At 42.8% G+C, this 21,176-nt stretch overlaps 1 protein-coding gene across 1 annotated transcript; it reads left to right on the forward strand.

Annotated features, from left to right (window-relative positions):
• Window positions 1-18,005: 18,005 nt before the first annotated feature.
• Window positions 18,006-20,236, forward strand: LOC311488264 (gap junction alpha-5 protein-like; the record flags this gene model as incomplete). Its single annotated transcript, XM_084544867.1, has 1 exon — window positions 18,006-20,236. One exon carries the CDS (start codon window positions 18,006-18,008, stop codon window positions 19,149-19,151), a length of 1,146 nt encoding a protein of 381 aa, XP_084400993.1. The 3' UTR covers window positions 19,152-20,236.
• Between the last annotated feature and the right edge of the window lie 940 nt (window positions 20,237-21,176).

The following is a 21,176-nucleotide window of genomic DNA, read 5'->3' on the forward strand; positions in this document are numbered from 1 at the left end:
AGAAGAAGAAAAAAATCCACAATCAAAATATTCTAAATTTACTACGTTTTTTCAGATATTTTTCCATAATTTAAAATTTCTGTTGTTGAACTCTTGATGGGTTTAAACTATTTAGTTATTTTATACACATGCATTATTTAAATGTCATCTCTGTCTTCTTATGTGTTGGCTGACATGTATTGAATGACTTTTGAAGAGATGTATTGAAGAGGGTGATGTGCAGTCAGTTCATAAAAGAGTTGGCACATGTTGTGTATAATGTTTACATTATTTGTGCAATGTAACGCTGCCGCTTGTGTGTGCTATGCTGTCTCTGTGTCCTTTCAATATCTTCTGTTTTCTGTTTCTGCATTAAATTTTCCGTAAATAAGTAGAAGTAGTAGTAGTAGTTTTGATTTGTCCATGTGTCTTTTACCCTGACCCAGCTCTATGGGACGAGTAGGAGCAAACTGCACCTCTTCACAAAGCTGTAAGTGTTTATTACAGCTACACATAAGACTATGTCCCTTATGGTTATGGGACATAGTCTAAACAAAGTAAAATAAAGTATAATTACGTAATTCATCAAAGCGTCTTAGCTTGTGGCTGTAGTCGGTGAGTATGCTCTGAGTCACATACTTGGACACTACATACCGCACATACTGTTCGGTACATCCAAGAGCAGTATGACCATAGTTTACGGTAACATGACCACCGGGCTCATAACATCTCTACACAAACAGTTACCTACTATCTTGCATCGAATCTATTGTTGAAATTGTTCACTACATTTGATATTGTCCATGTCCGTTTCCAGTGTCTGTTGCTACCTAGTTTGGTTTAAGTTTTAACAGTTAAACCTGGAGGAGTATACTGTTTTTGCCGCCTATCTTAAATGTCAGCAATTTTTGACAGTACTTACTAGAAGTTGCTTGTGCCTCTTGTCTGCCATTTTTGCCTACATTTCCTTAAAAGCTTGGAATGACCATCAGACGCTGTAGCATATGTTATTCGGCAGTTGTAGGTTGTTATTTCATTGAGTTGAACGGCTCCTATTGGTTGTAGGACCATGTAATTGTGTGCAGAGTTAGTTTTTTTTGTTTTTCCTCTTTGTGCGTTGAAGCACACTCCATAATAAAATCCAAATGGCATGGTACCTTGTTTTCTGATAAGAACTGAGTCTGCCTACACCAAGATATGTCATTTCTATAGCACAATGGAGTTTGACACATTAGCAGTAGTTGATACAGTAGATGGGTGGCGCAGTGGTGTGGTGGTTAGCACAAGAAGGTTCTGGGTTCAAGTCGACTGGCCGATTGGGATCTTTCTGTGTGGAGTTTGCATGTTCTCCCTGTGTCTGCGTGGTACTCTGCCATCCTCCCACTGTCCAAAGACATGCTCATTAGGTTAATTGGCAATTCTGAATTGGCCATAGATGTGAGTGTGGTAGTCTATCTTAGCCCTTCGATAGACTGGCGACCTGTCCAGGGTGTACCCCGCCTCTTGCTCGATGACAGCTGGGATGGGCTCCCCGCGACCCTCCAGAGGACAAGTGGTTACAGACAATGAATGATAGATACAGTAGAATACCCTCACCACAAACTGTCTTCTCCAGAACTATTTTCTTGAGTCCTAGCGTAGGACATGTATGCAGTAAGCCAACGTCAATACTAGATCAAGACTTTTCCAGAGAAATCCAAGCGTCAGACTCTGTGTCAGGAAATCAGCTGTCCTGAGAGCCTCATGTATTCTGGCCTTACAAGTAAGTGTGACAGAGAGAGAGCGAGAGACGAGGCTTGAATTGTTCTCACCAGCAAAGAAGGAAGTGGAAGGGCAACTTCCTCTCTGTGCAACGCCGGGCACCCTGGGAGGGAGAGGAGAATCGCTGCGCACACAATGGAGAAAGGGGTGGGAGGAGGGAGGAGGGAGGAGGGCAGACAGGAGGCGATAATGGAGGAAGGATGTAAGTGCTGTGCGAGACTGGATGTAACGGCCTGGATGAGAGAGAGAGACTGTGGTCTGGGATGACTGTTGGAGACAGAGAAAATTCCAAGACTCTTGTACATGTGTTTTGTTTTGTCTTGTTCGGTACACTCACTTTCCCACAGCCTGACGACAACAACTGTGAAGTATAGCATCCCTTGAGGCTGCTTTGCATTCACATGAGCTAAGTAAGAAAATAGTTGACTCAGCCTCTTACAGTAATACACACTAGTAATTTGATAAGAAATACTTCCTTTTTATGCTGCTGACTTGATTTGAGTATGTGACACACATATGAGTAATTAGAATAACTAGATCCATTTGATTCAGAATCAGATGTCATGCCAGAATTTTCAAAGAGGGAAAAATACATCTGTGAAAGAGTCAACCGTTTACTTTGGCTGTGTGTTTTGTTGGATGTTATGTTGGGGAATTTTAAATGTATATGTATCCTGCATTCAAAATATAACATTCTTTACCTTTTACGTTGATATTGTGAAGGTGCTAACAAATAAATTCTCTGTTTTACCTGATATTTTTCATGAAGCAGTATTAGATTACATTTGCTATAATTACAATCACATGCCAGTCCAATATTTACTTTGTTTCAGTCCTCTGAACCTGAAAATTTAGAGCTTGTTACATACTCAGGGAGAAGTTTGTTCTGGGCAGGTACGCTTCACGAGAAAGTCCTCATTGGGGCCTCCCGCTACAGCACATGTCACACACGCTAAGCATTGTGGGAGATGCGGGATATGGACGACGAGAGGCACTTTTCTTATTACTTTCGAATATTGCCCAGTTGTTTTGACGACCGTGTCCGTCGGATCACGCCGTTCATTCAGCATGCACACACACACAGTATGCCGAAATCTACCCAATTAGTTGTCGCACTGCGAATTTTAGCATCTGAGAGCTCGCCAACTGGCCGCTAGCATTTCCACTTTTCCACTTTTCTGCATTAGCAAAATAATTATCAGAGACCCCACGAGAAAAAAGTTCTGCCCGGTTGATGTCAAGAACAAGCAGCGAGAACTCCGAAACGAGGGCTGCGACAACAAAATTATGTAATTTTGTCACTTCTTCTTTACTTCTTGCGGAGTATGTAACAGCATTGCTACTTTTGGTCTCTGTAGCTATTTTCTCCGTACACGACAACTGAACGGGGTGAATTATTATATAACTCACCCATTTGAATTATACTGTTTGGATCCAGCTCCTCTCATTCTCCACCGTTTTCAAAGAGTTAGGCGGAGTCAGGCACTGCTAAGATGGCGGCTACCTAAGCCACCACACTGAGCTTCAAAATCACTCTTCAGGAATCACATGATGACGTCCTGTCATCTATATAGACAGGTGATGGCTGACACACACAAGCTTGAATGGCCATCTAGGGTAGGTTTCCACTCCTGTGACTTATTTGGTTTAAATTGTAGTCTATACACCTTACAGCAGGGGTGCCCATTACGTCGATCTCGATCGACCGGTAGATCGCGAAGGCAGTGCGGGTAGATTGCGTGCCATTGAAAAAAATGTTTTAGATGATAGTCTAATCATTTATCTGTTGCACCTCCAAAATAAACAGCAAGACAAACCTTCATCTTTATTTATTTTTACTTTATATTTGCAACATGCCCTCAGTTCAGCGGCACACATCCACAGCCACGCACAACTTCAACAACAACTCAAGACTACCGTCTTTCTTAAAGAGACAGCGCTATTTTTCTAAAGGTGCAGTGCACCGATTTTTCTTGATAAAAATAAAAACAAAGATGGATAGAGCTTTTAACACTGTAGCAACAATTAATATGACTTAGGATATATATATATACGGGTAGATCACTTTGACTTGATCATTGTAAAAGTAGCTCGCAAGCCAAAAAAGTGTGGGCACCCCTGCCTTACAGGATATTGCAAACGTACTGTCAAAGAACCTTTGTTACTCAGAAGCAACCAGCTGGAAGATGTTTTAATATGTTCCTTTGTCAGTAAACTTTGTCTGCTCTGCTGTTTGGAGCTGGGAAAGTGCCATTACAGTGGTTTCATCAGTTACATAAAGTTTTTAGGTTTAATGTGAATTCCATCAGTCAGGGGGGCTCTCAGTACACTGGCCCTGGGAAACGGCAAGGTGTTGTTATTGGATTTTGAAAAATGCACGGAAACAAAAGGAGGATAAAAGCAGTGGTAACTGTTGTGCAATAAAAATGCACGAAGGGTGACTAAGGTTCTGAGAAGCGCAGCGTAAGAAGGAAGAGTGTGACTGAGGGTGCGTATCGCTCAGGGCAGGAAGAGCTGTGCGAAGGGCTGGAGGTAGATTTCAGAGGAGGGTTACGCCCTCTGTGTCTCTATCAGGGGAACACGCTGCCAGACACAGGATGATTTCATACCTCTAGGTCCCTGTAGTCAGCCAGCAGCCCAACACAATGTTATCTACGGATAGGTGTGCCGACACACACGGTCAAGCGTCCACCGCCAAACACCCACAAGTTTCTCACATATGCTCAGTGGGTAATGATTTATACTTTAATGTTGTTTCCACAAATGACTTTAACAATGACCAGGAGAAACAAATCATAAAACATTGCCATAAAAGTCTATAAGTCAGGGGTATAAGACAGAAAACATGCCATGCCCCTCCAAAAAACATACATGGATTTCTCAAATCAGCTGTAAAACTGCTTCTGGCTTTTTATTTCATTTTATTATTATTTTAAATAACTCCAGTCAAGGGTCCAGCAAAGAAAAAAAAACATTACTGAATAGCCTTTTCATTGCCCGTGCATGTGGCCCTTATGCTTGCCCTCATGAACAATGCCGTCCTTTCATTCACTGTTTGTTTTTAGGGACGTATGGGGGCATACACCCCTCGTCTTTCTTCAGTCATCACACACACATAAAACTTATACGCTGGACAAAGTCCGTCTGTCCACACACGTACGCCAGCACGCGCGCACACAGCGCCCGTCTGTCCTCATGTCTGAGTTAGCTGGTGGTCTTGGGTGAGGGGTCTTGTAGATATCCCTCTTCCTGCGTTTGTTAAGCCGCTCTGTCTCCACGGCCGCACACTGGGATGCTGTGACTCCACGGCGGTGGCGTGGAGGGGAAAACATGGCATTAAGAGTCCACGTTTCCTTCGGCTCTCTCCACATCTTGATAACCTTGTTCTTGGTAGGGTGGGAGAGGAACTCACAAGGTCCACTGCATGACTTTTGTTTGCTTTCATTCAGCATTCGTGCATTCGATAAAATTAAAAAACACTGATAAAGGATTTTAAGCCTTTTAATATTTGAGGCCAACATTATGACTTCATATTCTGCAGGTACTGCGAACAACAGTATACCTTATAGTGTGACAACTACTGTCTTCAAATGGTGTTGTGTTCACGTCCATGTGATGTAGAACATATGGACGGCGCCCTCTTGTGGTATTCGCGACATTTTCGATCAGGTCATAGGTCACACAGGAGTTGCGATTCAAACCATTATCATATTGTAATTTATTTGTACAGAGTTTTCTCCATAAATGTATATGTCTGAGGAAAATACTGATATTTACAACAGCGTCATCTTTTTATTATGTCTTTGCATTTCCTACATTAGTTTACCCGGTCATTAGCTGCTAAACCGTTAGCACTGGTGGCTTCTATACACCAACTACTTGAATCCCGAACATTCGTAACCTGGAGTTCTAGTTGAACTCAGTAAACGAGCCTGCCCATATGAAACCGGGACCCTGAAAATTTAAGTTGAAAAATGTGACATTTCAAATTGTCTTCTGGGTAAAAAGCATTATAGTATAAAAAAATGTCATATTGACTGGCAGTTGTTCTTAATCCCTAAAATATGACGGGAGAATATATACGTTTAAAAAACAAACTTTTCAGTGAATTATATCAGATATATGTAGATCTATCACTCACTGATAACATTGGTATATTTCACCATTTTTAATATACAATGCTTAATATTGTTTTATTTTGTTTGTATGAATTATTTATATGCTACTATATCGCACTGCCACCACTGTTGTACATAGGTTGATTATTTATTTATTTTTTTATTTTTTTATCCTCTTATTTTTGTTAATTTTATAGCTATACTGTTTATTTTAAGGTGAGGTTAAGAGAAATGGCTTTGTCATTCTTCTGTATGTCCTGAAAATATAGAGAACTGACAAGTAAAATCTTTGAATTGAATTATTTCATTAATCTGCATAATGGAAATTAAATTTTCCATCCTCCAACCGCTGCCTCTTATAGCATCACTTTCACATTAGTCACATGGTGCTGCTATATACACGTGTGCAGCGCTGACAGAAAAACTAAACCAAACACGGAAACGTACATCCTTGACACACACAGTAATGCATGTGTGACCCACATATGCATTCACAGCCAATCCATCGTCTATGCCTCCGGTCTGGGACAGCATTTCATCGAGGGTCAGAGATCAGCTGGTAAGAATAGCAGCAATCTAAATCTGTGGAGACAGAAGTCTGAAATACATGACGGCTGACTAATAGTCTGTCATGACGGCCCCTCGCGATCTCTCACCTGCCGGTTCAAAGGATTGCCACTCTATAATGAGCAAACAGCACTGGTAATCATGTACCGCTATGACCATGTGCTGTGAACTCCGGGTGGGCTTGTCAGCAGAGTGGCAGAGATTTATTAATAACCCACAGCTCTCAATGAAGAGGTTCATGGGAAGAAAGTGCGGACTGATGCACTTTGTTTTACACTGAGATCAAACTGGGAAACTCACTTATACAATATGAACCATTTGACTGGAAATATCAGCAGAATAATGTCTTACAACCTGGTATAGAACATGATAGCCCTTATTCTGCTGTTACTATTGAAGACGCAAATATTTTCTGCCGTAGTGGTACTCAGAGCGTTTCTGATGCACCCATTCATGCACGCACCCACACACCGATGGCTGTAGAGCTGCCTCACAAAGTGCTCGTCTGCCATCTGGAGCAAATTGGGGGTCTTTGTCTTGGCCTGAGGTCACTTCGGCATGTGGAGGGGCTGGTGGTCGAACAACCAACCTTGCAATCAGTGGACAACCTGCTCTACCAGCAGTCAAACGGTTCACCAAATTTTTAGTTTCCCACTTTTTTATAGTCCATCACTGCATATCCCCTTTAATAGTCACCTATAATGTCTGACGGAAGATGCTGGTGGTAGGTGGGGAGCTTTTCCACAATGCTGTGGATCATTTCTGTGACTGAGTTAGTTGAGGTTTGTGCTTGATATATATATGAGACACTATATCTTAAAACAACCTTATCTTTTCAACCTTTTCCACCTTTGCTGTTTGTTGCTACATTTTATTATAACATTCCTTGACTGTGGCCTAGGCAGCTTCCAGTAGGTTACAGAGAAGAGTTAAGGGGTGTACTATATGAAGTTCGGACAAATATTCAGCAGCACGTGTCCATCATGCCTGGCTTTCCTCAGACTTGGGTAAAACGGGTTTGTGTCATGAACAGAATGGCAGGCGAGGGGTCAGGCTGGCAGGCTGTCGGGGAGGGTTACATTAATTCATCCTGGCAGGGTGGGCTTTTTCCGTCAAGCATACACATGCAGTGCATTTTACTCGCAGAAGCACACGTAAACACACGGCGCTGACAAGAAGCTCTTAGTGATGAGATTAAATGAAGCCGTGGAACATCGTTTTCTTTGTTACAAATCACTTCATGCTGTTATTCTGCGTGAATGTTGTTTCCACTCCTAAATCCTTCCTGATGGGCAGCACAATGGAAACGTCAGAGTAGCGTTTCAACTGAGGAAGGCTGCGTAATTTAGGAATTAGCAGCAGCTTTTCCATCCCTTCAAAATGACTGACTGAGGCCTGAAGGGGTGTTAGATGCTCCATAGGCTTTTGTTTAATGAACTGCAGAAATCACAGTGAACTCTTTTATTTTTCACCAGCGACCTTTGCAAGATGCAGAAGGGGGGAAAAAAATGCTCTGGTCTTTGCATTAGTCTGTGTTGAGGTAGCATTAAGAGAAAACATCAAGATTTTATGTGTGAAGGAAATTTTATTCGGCCTTGTAAGAGCATGAAAGTAGAAAATTAATACAAGTCCGAGACATTAATGTGTTCATACATACTGTATATTTGGAGGTATATGTCCAAAGCTTCAAGGTCATAGCTCCAGGCCAAAAATGTTAAAGAGCTTGTCATGAGATCCTTATCTCTGGCTTCCTTCTGCTATTTTTACATGGTCAAAGGCGCAGTTGTTGAAGAGGAGAACTTAGCCATTCAGATGCCTGATTAGGCCATGACACTGGCAGGAAGAAGAGAACAAAGTCAGTGAACATGAGTTAAATGATAGGTCTCTTTGATTGCACTTAAGATTCAAGGCCAAGGCCAAGGGGGAAATTACTCATTCATGGTACTGTTTGACAGTCTGGTACATAAATAACTCCATTACCATTCTTACCAAAAATCACCTGCATGCTAGATATAAAGTTACAGCTGAGGGTCATTTAGCTTAACTTAGCACAAATACTGCAAAACACAAGACAAACTCCTCGTATGTGTGAGCGTATGTGGCAATAAATACGATTCTGATTCAGATTTTTTGCATCTTTCAAAAAAAATGTAAAATTCAAACTGCGAAAACATGCAAGGTGTCGTTTATTTGACACAAATCGTTTATTTCACAAACTGAGTTGGTTTTGATGAAGTTATACAACTTCGGTTCAGGAACAAGTCCACGTCTGAATTACCCGCACCCGCCTATATAGGCATGTTTAACCTCTCCTCGCCCATTTGGCTCTGTTCTCTAACCCCTCCCAGCCCGACCCTCTTTGTTCTTTCTTCTCCTTTACAATCTCATTGCAGGAACCAGGGGTGCAAGGAGCCGAAGCTTCCGGAGATATGATCCCACTCTGAATCTCACTCCCTAGGTTCTTCTATCCAGACTTCAGAGGACCACTCTCAGTCCTACATCCTTCTTCATCCCTTCCCCTCAACACCTTCATCCCTTCTCTTTGACCCCTTCATCCCTTCATCCCATCCCCTCGACCCGTTCATCCCATCCCCTCTCATCCCTTACCCCTTCATCCCCTACCTTTTCCTCCCCTTAACCTGGTCAACATAAACTTCTTTTTATGTTCTGTGGTGTGGTCTTGTTGGTGAATTTTGAACGAGGAGAGAGTCCCAGAATGAGGACAGGTGAGGGTCCCAGATAAAGGTAGCGGCGATGGAGCAGACAGGATGATGGGGTCTTCAGTTGAGATGGCGATGATGGAGGAGGAGGGTCGCGGGACAGATGCTCTGAAAAGCAGAGTGACAGAATTGCAATGAATTTAAAGAACCGGAACCTGGGACCGATTGACTTGGAGACTGCAGGCAAACAGATCAGTGGAAAATAATCAGGAATCATGTTTTCTTTAACATCACGTGGATGTCCAGTTGTGTGTGCATTGCTTACCTGGTGAACACATGGCACCAGGATGAACTATGGGAAGAAGGCAAGCCGACGGAGGCAGTGTGATATTTTGGGCAATGTTCTGCTTGGAAACCTTGGGTCTTGCCATACATGTGGATGCATTGTTGTACACCTTCCACTGAGATGGTATTCCCTGATTCCCTTCGGCCTCTTTTGGCAGGATAATGTGCCCTGCTGCGGAGCAAAAAAATGGTTCAGGAACAGTTTGAGGAGCACAGCAACAAGTTTGAGGTGTTGACTTGACCTCCAAATTCCCCAGATGTCAATCCTAATCTAGCATCTGTGGGATGTGCTGAACAAATGAGTCCGATCTATGGAGGCCTCACCACGCAATTTACAGGACTTAAAGGATCTGCTGCTAACATCTTGGTGCCAGATACCACAGTGCAACCTTCAGCGGTTTGGGAGTCCATGCCTCGACGGGTCAGGGCTGTGTTGGCAGGAAAAGAGGGACCAACTCAATATCAGGAAAGTGGTCTTAATGTTAAGCTTGATCGGGTCTCTAAATGTAGATTCCCAAAATTTCAAACTGTGAAAAACTCGACTTTGACACACCTTAAGGATGAGGAAAGAGAGACTGGATGGTGGTCAAGTAAAGTCACATCTGTTGAAACGTGAAACGACATCAGAGCTATCTGTCTGTATGTCTGTGCCCTCGCCACATAATTACAGCCATTTGACTGGCTTTGAGTGCACGCTGGCCCTCAGCAAGGAGGAATTAAACCTAAAAGATTCTCATTATATAATGCAACATGTGTCCACGGGCGGGCTGCCCAGCTGAGAGTCCCGGGCTGAAACTCACACCATGTACGAGACACGGGGAAACGAGGTGAAAGGCAGGAAAGGGGAGGTGGAGGAGGATGAGCTCTTTGTTAACATCTCAAACTTCAGCAAGTGGTTCTGAGAGCAGCGTGAGTTTATAGAGGAGGGAGAGAGACCCAGGGACGGACAGATGAACAAAGTATATCTAAAAGCGTTTTAAACCATGACCTGGATGACTGAGAACCTTCACAGAAACAAAGTAGGTGTTTTATTTTCACCAAAGCCTCATGACTGTTTACGCTGTGTTTACTGGATTAATTTCAGCTTTTGAAAAGTTTTCCATCTGCAAAGAAAAGTTAAAATCACATTCTTTTGTAAGTTTTTTTTTTTTTAACAATCTTTGTCTTCAGTTTAACTTTAGTCTAAAAACACACATGGATAAATAGATTAGCATATTTTAGACAAAATATTGTACGATGCTGAACAAACTTTCTTTTTGTTTAAATCCTGCACTAAATCCTGGATTGTCTCCACGAACACAGACAACGGAGCTTTAAACCTTAAGGGCCACGCAGTAAATAACAGCCCTCTGGAAGTTTACTCTGAACGGAATTGCCATTGATCCCAGAAAACAATTCCACTTCCCCTCCTGTTGCCGGAGACTGCTTCCCAAAAAAAAAACAAAAAAAAAAAAAAACAGCGCACCAGAGATGTGAGAAGAAGGGGGGAGTGGGGAGAGGAAGAGGAGGAGATGGAGGAGGAGGAAGAGAGAGAAGGGAGGTCCGTGGGGGGAAACGCTCTCTCGTGATGCCCCTGCTTTTCTTCTCGTGCCCCCTGTGTGGACTAACAGCTTGATGCTGGGACAGCAAACAGCTCACACGCCGCCCTCAAGAGCCAGCTCCTGTTGACGTGGTCATCTGATCATCTCTGCACCTTCACCTGACGTTTGTACGCCGACTTTAAGGCCCTCAAGAGCCAGCTCCTGTTGACGTGGTCATCTGATCATCTCTGCGCCTTCACCTGACGTTTGTACGCCGACTTTAAGGAGGACTTCTTCTTCTTCTTCTCCTCTCAGAGAAGAACCCTGCACCTGATCTAGAAGCAGATACCCAGACTGCAGGTAAGCCGGGTAGATCAGCTACAATTCTTCCTCAGGTGAAAACTCACAGTAAAAGGATATGTTCTTGATAAAGTAGCGCAACCTCTGAGGGAGACATCCTGATCAGCAGGCAGACTGGGAGGCCTGATGTGCGTTAGACTCCTGGTCCTCCCAGCAGGTACAGCTGTCAACCCACTCTCTTTCTCTCTCTCTCTTCTTTCCCTGCAACTCTCAAACAAAGTTCAGCACTGGGAACCTTAAAGTACAGAGCCACCGGCAATGTGTACATACTGAATGAAGCCGCTGAGTAATGGTTATGCCAGCGCTGTCTCTGCAGCTAGAGGTTGAAATTCTGATTTAATTGTTTAATCATTTTGTCCAGTAAAAGAAAAACAAGAAACTTTTGCTCAGTTTAAGTGATGTCTCAGATTATTTTCTTAAGGAAAAGTACTGATAAAATAAAAAACACTCCTTAATACGTTAATATTTTATTCAAAATGTCAATTTGAGAGACCATTTAAAGTTGTAGAGGGATATGGTTGAGTTATTTCCACCTATTTTTCCCTTTTCCCATCTGTTTAATTTACTGAACAGCTGCAAACTGATTTTATATTTTTAATCTAATTTAGTTTAATAGACGGATAATTATAGTTAGCAAATAAATGTAGAGGAATAAAAATGCAATTTCTCTCTGAAAATTAACAGAGTAAAAAGAATAAAAAAGATTTATAGCATGATGTGATTCAGATCAAGTTATATATCACAAATTATATAAGCAGAAATGAGATAATATCAGTTTTTAACTCAAGTCTGTGTTTTTCCATTTGACTTTGAAGATACAGCATTAAAATCCCAGACTCCCTTGGATTTAATTATAACACGCTAAACAAATAAGTGTGATTTGTGTGAATATGTCCAACAGACCCCAGGCTGACTAAACCTGAATACACTGCCAAGGATTTAATCTGTAACTACCGACGCAGTCTTCAAAATTAAAAGGACAGAAACCAACATGGATGCCAATTGTCTGTTCATTCACCACCCAGAAATAGCAGCTGTCCAGGAATTTAAATCGGGTTTGTGTTGGAGAGACAATTTTCCTCCACGAAACACCTCGCAGCTGTCTGGTTTGAAGGCTCCAGCGTAATGCCATGCGCAGCTAAACAATAGATCATAACGGGGCTGTGGGTCTGTGTACAGTAGTGGGCAGATGAAGAGCCAGACAGCCATGTAAGGTAACAGGCAGGCAGCGCGTCGGCCTGCTGGCTTCTGCTGCTCTGACTGACGCATGGCAGTGGGATCCTGTAAGGGGTGACAACAGGTGACTTGCATGAGTGGGAACTATCCTCACCCCTCACCCTGCATCAGATCCACTCTGTAGGTCACGTTATCCCGAAATCACCCCTCCAACAGCGCTGCTATAGCTAAACTTAAACGTGCTCATCCTTGATTGTAATGGTGGCACTCGTCTGGGGGCATTCCTGCACCCAAACAGCTGCTGGGATTGACTCCACCAGACGTGGGATTTAAAGTTCAAAAGCCACACTTTAATTATAACTATTGACATATATCTGCAAATAGATGCAAATAAAAATAAATAAGCCTCATTTCTTCTGTTAATCTCAATGTTAGGCCTCTGGAAATATCATCAATCACTCAGAGTAATAAATAAGCATCACTTGTCTAAGTACAGCTTAAGTATGTTTGGCATCCTCGACGCAGTTGTTGATTTCAGCCGAGACGGGATGAAACCTGCGTATAAATTTGTCAGAACGGAGCGGTTGTGTGCTTTGTCTCCGCCGCGGTTGTTCCGGCGAGACGTTGCTGAGCTGTCACAACACGACACCTGCACAACTGACTCTGGCTGGCAAAGATATTTTAGTTACAGGGCTCCTGGCAGAGACTTTTTGTTTGCAACCATTTAATAGTCTCTCCTCGCTAAGACGGAAAAAGATCTTCAGGAACGTCGCGGCCGGCTTAAAAGAAACTTCACATAAATTCAGACAAACAAATCAAGAGTTAAAAAAAACTTTGTGTGGCTTGTGTGCGGTGTGAAGCACTGAACACTGTGTACTGTAGTTAACAAGATTTAATAGAGAGCGGGCATGCAGTTTACAAACAAGCTCACCAAGAGCACTTTTGGTTCTGGGTAAAGCAATCAGATGCTGCAAAAAATAAAAAATGTAGTAGCAGCCTGCAGGTATAACTCTTTATTAGACAAACGTGGCTCCACAAGATATTTTTAAAATCTATTTATAGCCAAATACGTCTCTTTTAGAATAAACGCACTTAAAAGGGTCTCGCTCCTAATGAAAATACACTTTACTTACAGGTAATGTGGTTTTAAAAGAGCATGTTGAGATCACGTTGCTAAAAACGTCAAACCTTCCCAAACGCTCACACAATAATGACACACCTGTACTAAATGCACAACGCAGTGTAAATACTTTTTTCCTCCACTGATGTCAGTCTAAACATGGGCCACTAAAGGGAAGTGCTCAGAGAGAATGTATACCCGACCATCTGACTCCCTTTGTGTGTGTGTGAGGACAGCAGAGCGAGCGGCGTATCCTGCTCCTCTGAGGGGATCGGGGCTCTGTCAAACACGGCTTAATGCTGAAATGTGAAGATCACTGAGGGGAATGTTTAAATCAGCCTTGCCCCCTGCGGTCACTGGTGTGTGGATACACTACAGGATAGATTTTGGAAATCATCAGCAGAATGTTATCAACTTTTTTAAGCTGCAAGTGAGGAACAAAATGCCTCTCTTGTTGGGCTCCGTGTGCAAAGACACATAAACATAATCTGATGGCCCCATAAAACCAACTTCAGGGCTTGTCTCAGGCCCAAACCAGAGTCAGTGCCCTTTAAGGCAGCGCTGAGGATTCACCTTTGTGTTGCCTGGCAGAGAAAACACACACAACACTTTTCCTGTTAGTCTGCTGCAAGTCACAGCAGCATCTATCACTTTGCAGCCGTGCACATGTAGTAACTTCTTATTTTTTCCCGTCACCTCTCCCAGCTTCGTGGTTTCGGTCCAGACCAGCTCGGTGTCAGGACATGCACATGGAAACACGGCAGCATACAGTGAATAGCTTGAGTTTAAGTCGCGAAACAACGTCATTGTTGGCTGGAGTTCATACAGAGTCTGCCCTCTCGCTTACTTTATCATAATATCTTTCCAACATCTATTGTAGACGTTGTTTCCATGGAACTACTTTAGCTCAGCAACACTCACACACACACACGCACACACAGACAGACACAGACTCATCCCTGATGCTTTGATTAATGTCACAGAGAAATAAGTCAGAGATGCATAATGCACTCGTTGCCGCCCCGAATACCTTTATAACCAGATTGTCCATTACTCCTTCATTACTCTGCCACCGGGGTTATAAACAAATCTGACAGCCATGATGGTGCGCAGGGAAACCAGGCGGCTCAGCTAAAGGCACTACGTCTCACAGTAAATCCCTGGTTATGGCCAGCAGCGCAGGTGTGACAGAGAAACGGCGGTGGATAAAGATGTTCCTACTGCAAAGAGCAGCTCGGCCGTAACCTCTGCAACCCCTGCTTTTAATACCTCGTTTCTTTTGTCCTTCCGGAAATCATATTGTTTGAGATTGCTTCCTCTGAGAGCAGGAAGAGATAGTCAAGGGAGGGAGACGGATAAGACAGCTCCCGCAGTTGTACAAAATGCTGTCTCTTTTTTTTTTACCCCCAGAAAAGAAAACTTCCTTTCTCACCACTACGTGTGAATACTAGTTTGTGTGTATGTATTGTTTTACTGTATATACAATATGTGCCCAAACTGATGGAATATAATAGAAATATTGTCCCTAAATCTGAAATACAATGGGTTTTTTTCAGTAAATCCACAACCTTAGAGTATTTTATTATGTATAATATTTAATCTCAAGTATTGTCCAAATGAAGTGAGTTTCTTCATAGTTTAAAGGTCTATATACAAAATATCAGCCATTAAAATATAGAATTTGTCCACTACTTTGGTTTAGACTAAAATATAATAGCTGTTGATTTGATTACCATTAAATCTTCTGTGTTTTCTCTATGGTGCCACATTGAGGTTCCCTCGTAGTTAAGACTAAAATATCCCAAGATGGTCATGAATTTTGAAGAAGCCCTCACACTCTCCTTAGAGTTCATTGTCTTTGTGGGTCCAGTTGAACTTGACTATTAGCTGTACTTAGTGCTAATTATCAAGAGTGACAACGCTAACATGCTAAGCTGAGACGATGAACGTGTCACACATTATAATACAATTATCACAGAGAGCATGTTAGCATACCGACTTTAGCGTTTTGCATCTTTGGGGTTTGTTAACGGAGTTAATAGCATGTGTGATTCCCACACTGTTTATTTTATTAATTATAGTTTTATTTTATTGTCATTAAACACAGCACCCCTGCAGACTAGAGCCGTGCACCCTGGGGAGACAGCAACAGTTTTGCTAGTGCTGTCTCCCCGCTGAGTGCACACGTTGTTATCCCCGTAATTATTCTGGATTATTCATCTTAATTTCACATTTAAGTGGTTGTTTTTATGTTAATTATGTTTTTGTAATGTTTTAACTCCCTGTCGCTTACTTGTTTTGTTACTTGTTTGTTCGTCGCATGATTAGCATGTGGTGAGCTAGCTAATTAGCATTTTTTTTTTGTTAGCTTCACAGTGTGAGAGCAGGTTTGGGAGTTTGGGATGAGACTGACTTGTATACTCTCCTGCCAGGAATAAACGTCCATAAACGGCCAGTTTGGTCCCTGTTTGGTCACAATTAACACAACGCACGAACACTACTGCTACACTAGCATAGCTGTAGATTTACTCCTGGACTAACAAATATTTTAGGTGGGCACATAGAACATAGTTTTACCAAATTATTCGCATTGCCTTCTATATACATATCTTTGATTTTCCAACCCAGAGGGAGACGTATTGTTCCGCACATGAGGAAAAGCTGATGTCAGTACTGGCAGTATTAGTTTTTCATGTTCAACCTCCTGCTATTGTGCAGCCTGGACTCTCACTCCCTTCCTCCGGCTCTCAGCCCTTTTGTGAATTACTTCCAGTAAAGATCATCAGCTTCATCCCTGCAGGGCTTCAAGCCAGTTGCTTGAGTAGGACATGGAGCCACTTTTGCCAACCGGTGTCCAGCTGTGGCAGGTATTAGCTGTATGCCTGGAAAGCAACCGCTGGACCAGAACAAGCTTTCCTATGCGTCGGTGCTCGAGCCTCAGGCACGGATAGAAGTTGGATATTTCCTCTCCCAAATGCCGTCATAAGCGTGATTTGTTTCCGCGCTTTGCAGATAGTGAACACAACGGTCTGATTTTCCGTTTTATTACCATATATATACTTAATAGAAGCTCTAAGGGAGGGGGAGAGACAGACAGAAGGACAGATGGTCATGGTCATTTAGTCCATCTCTCTCTCTCACACATAACCAGTGTCAGCCAACTCAAAGCCCTTCACAGTGGACTGAACAGTTACTTTCTCTGGAAGCAACTACTCGTGGATTACATTCAGGGAGAGATGAGAGGTGGTAAGAGAGATCATTAATTCCCTGTTTGGCTTTTTCTCCACTCTTTGTGATTTTAGCAATTATGCTGTGTATCATTTTCTTCCTTGCACACCTTTAAAATAACTGTTTGGCTTAAGACACAGCTAAATGTATACAGCCTCGCCAAGTGGGACTTCAAATGTGTGACGTGTTGGTAAAATCACTTGGACCCCTTCTTCTTCGGCGCATGTTATAACTCTCTTTGATCTCTAGTCACATTGTGAAAGCTGGAGGTAGACATATGTACGTCGAGAAGTTAGAGGTCGACCCTTTTGTGGAGTTTAATGGGTTTTCTCCACCTCTCAATGATGGAGGTCATTTATTGCTCACATAAAGCTGTCCGGGTGAGCTGCCTTATAGGGTCGTTCTCAGCTGAGACTCGCCAGCCTGTCACTGCCATGTTTGGGTCTTGCCCAGACTCTCAGTTAATGCCTGAGTCAAGAGGTGAAATCGGGCAGGCTCACCAGATGAGGACAGATGAGGAAATCCGACTGACGCCTCCGAACTGGTCGAGATTGCAGCATGTGGGAGGGTTTCATCATCGCAGAGAGGAGCTGCTGCTCTGTCGTTGTGAGTGAAGTCTGCTGGTGATGCGCCGCAGGCAAAATGGAGACTATGCACCTCGGGTCAGGTCACAGCATTAAAAGGACAAAGCCTTCCAGCTTTGACGTGCCTCTTGGTAGCCTGTTACTCTGTCTGTGTCCCATACATAATTTGGAATAGCACAAGAGGGAATGTAAACACACATAATACTGAATACTATTTCTTAAAACAACTTTATTATTTACTTTTACATGACTCTCCCTCTTTCTCGCTCTCTCTCTCCCATGGGAAAATGGCCGTTCTCATGCCACAGTATCAAGTCCTCAAGCAATTCACAGGGAGAGAAGCTATTTTTATGCATACAATGCCACACATGCATCCAGGTCATTCCATGCAGCGGGAATGTGGAGGATCTGCAGCAGTCCGTGACTGATTATTTGTGTTTCTCTTTTTCTCCTTTTACTTTCCTTTCCAGCTTTGTTCATCCATCCTCAACCTCAGAGACTTCACCTTTTCACCTCTGCTGCATCCTCTTCCTGTCTTCCTTCCTCAGTCTTTGTGTCTCAGGTGTGTTCTCGGACTGTGAGCAGTGATGGCTGATTGGAGTCTCTTGGGGAATTTCCTAGAAGAGGTCCAGGAACACTCCACCTCAATTGGGAAGGTCTGGCTCACCATTCTGTTCATCTTCCGCATCCTGGTGCTGGGCACGGCGGCCGAGTCCTCCTGGGGCGACGAGCAGAGCGATTTCCTTTGTGACACTCAGCAGCCCGGTTGTACAAACGTATGTTATGACAGCGCCTTCCCCATCGCTCACATCCGCTACTGGGTCCTGCAGATCGTTTTCGTCTCCACGCCTTCCCTCATCTACATGGGCCACGCCTTGCACATTGTGCGCAGGGAGGAGAAACAGCGGAAGAAGGAGCAGGAGGAGAAGGAGGAAAGGGAGGAAAGAGGGGAAGGTGGAGGAGACCTGGAGGGAGAGAAGGAGTACCTCCAGCGAAAAGAGACTACAAAGAGCATGGCATCTGATGGCCGTGTTCGCCTAAAAGGGGCTTTGCTGCAGACTTACATCCTGAGCATCTTGATCCGTACAGTGATGGAGGTAACATTCGTAGTGGTACAGTACATGATCTATGGGGTGTTCCTCAAGGCGATGTACCTATGCAAGGCATGGCCTTGCCCCAACCCCGTCAACTGCTACATGTCTCGGCCCACAGAGAAGAATGTTTTCATCATCTTCATGCTGGTGGTGGCTGGTGTGTCTCTGCTCCTGTCTTTGTTGGAGCTCTACCATCTCAGCTGGAAGGGCATCAGGAGGTGTGTACGCAAAAGGACGCTGGAAAGGAACAACCAGAAGGTGGCCGTGACCGCAGCCTTGGAGCCTAACAACACACCGCGGCCGTCCGTCTCCTGCACCCCACCTCCTGACTTCAACCAGTGCCTGACAGACCCGAGCTCCATGAACCCCATGACCTCCATGGCCTCTCACCCCTTCAACACCAGGATGGCCCTGCAGCAGAACTCGGCCAACTTAGCCACCGAGCGGCATCACAGCTGCGACAACCTGGAGGACGAGGAAGACTTCCTGGGGATGAGATACAACCAGGTGCCCACGGAGCTGCCCAACGCCTGCACCCCCATGCCTCTGCTGCCCCACGGCTTCACGAAGGACAAACGGCGCCTGAGCAAGACCAGCGGCACCAGCAGCCGGGCACGGCAAGATGATCTGGCAGTATAGATCCACAAAGAGTGGCTTACAAGGAGAAAACTAGGAAGGGCTGGACTTTGAGAATCGAAAAGAAAAAAAGAGAAAATTGTATTACGAACATGAGACTGAGGGATCAGATCATGACCCCACTATAACTATGCAAAGTCAGGCATTGAGACCTGACACTTGACTACAGATGGGCTAAATTTATACTGAGTGGATTATGTGTGAGCTTTGTGAACAGGTAGTCTGTTCTGTGGCTTAAAACAAACTGCAAAAAAAAAGGAACTGCAAAAGAAGAAGACTGAGAACAGGGTAACAGGTGTGAAACCTGACTATTGCACATTTTATGTTTTACTTAAAAGCCAAAACCAGAAGAAAATGAGAAGAGGAAAATGCACGATGCTGATTGGTGTGAGGTAGGTTAGGGAATGCTTTTTTTTCATAAAGTGAAATGTCGCACGTATCTCAACGATTCAGTTAATTAAACCTTGTGACTTTAAAAATCACAACCAATGTTTCCCAACTGCAAAATAATTAGAGTTGCAATAAGTAAAAACAGAGACCTGATGTAATAAAAACTGTGAAGCGTTCTGTGCCTTATCAAGTGTGGAATAATATCTATTTTGTTTGTTTGTTTGTTTGTTGGATTTTTGCGAAAAGTTTAAATTAAATCACGATAACCTGATTGCACTATACCTGCAGGTCAACAAACAAAAAAATGCAACTCAAGAGTAATTACTTTAATCTTAAAGCATGTGAGTAAAGCTGTATCCATTAGTCCTGTATCTGAAATGATTAAGGAATGTGGCGTGTTTTGGGATTTTGTACGTGAAAGGTATTCAAAAGAAAAGACGAGGTCCTGCTTTGAGTGCTGGTTATGAGCAGATTCAGCCACTAGGTGGCAGCAATGCACTTGTTGTTGTTTTTTTAAGATTCTCTCCTGTAGTCATTGTGTAAAGTGAATTTGTTCTCGTGCAGTGTACATTTGAGTTCATGTTTTTGAATGTATTTCATTTCATTTTCAGTGTCTATGCAAATTAATTATACCAGGTGTTTGGAATGGAGGTTTCACTAAAGAAAACAAAGCAAGCGTTCGTTTTAAAAACACAAATTCAGCGTACTATACATTCACTGCAAATGTATTTGGTTCTTTCACACATACCTTTGTGCAATAAATGTGATCACTAACCCATAACAAATCAATAAATCATCAACTGTACATTCTGTTGTTCTCAAAAGTGTGTTATTAATTCATTGCTTTATGTCATGCTTTGATATTTAGATCCAGCTATTTAAAATCACAGCTGCAGAAACACTGTTAAAACTGAAGCGTAACAGGAGAATTCTGCATTTTTTCCTGTCAGTATCCCATCACCACTTGCATTTTTCAGTCTGTTGTCACCAGAAAGGACCTGCAGGAGACAGATTGGGGAAGATGAGCAGTATTTACACAAACAAAGACTGTTGCACCATTTCTGCCAGGAAGCTGAGCGCTGGTATCCAGCTTGATCTGTCACAAGCTGAAAGGCTGATACAGAATTGAAAACCAGACAAGAGGATTTATTCTATTTTATTTTTGTGGAATGTATTCTGCAAAGCTGACTTTATTTCTTCATTAATGAGATTATCCTGCATATACTGTATTTGTAGTTCGAAGTAGTCAATAAAAATGATATCGTCTTCAGGTATATTTGTTGTGTTTATCCTTATTTATGGAAAAAATTAACCAAGGTGAACATTCATTTAAGATAAAATATGCTTCTCAGGTTAGTGTTTTACGCTCGTCCATTCATTATTTTTATATGTGTGTATATATATATAGTATTGCTATAAATAAATCTAGCTAAGACTGCTGCTCATTATTGTGACTTATCTTATAGTTATTCATTGATTTATTGTCACCTTTTCGCCTGCTCCAAAAATAGTAAAAATGCAAATTGAAATTGGTCAAGGGACAAAGAAACATCAAATTTCTTGTTTTGCCAGACTGACAGTCTAAAAGCCAAAGATATTTAAATTATAGTGATATAAAACAGATGCAGACATCTAAAT

Source organism: Chelon labrosus (assembly GCF_963514085.1).
Source record: "Chelon labrosus genome assembly, chromosome: 5".
In the NCBI taxonomy this organism is placed as follows: domain Eukaryota; kingdom Metazoa; phylum Chordata; class Actinopteri; order Mugiliformes; family Mugilidae; genus Chelon; species Chelon labrosus.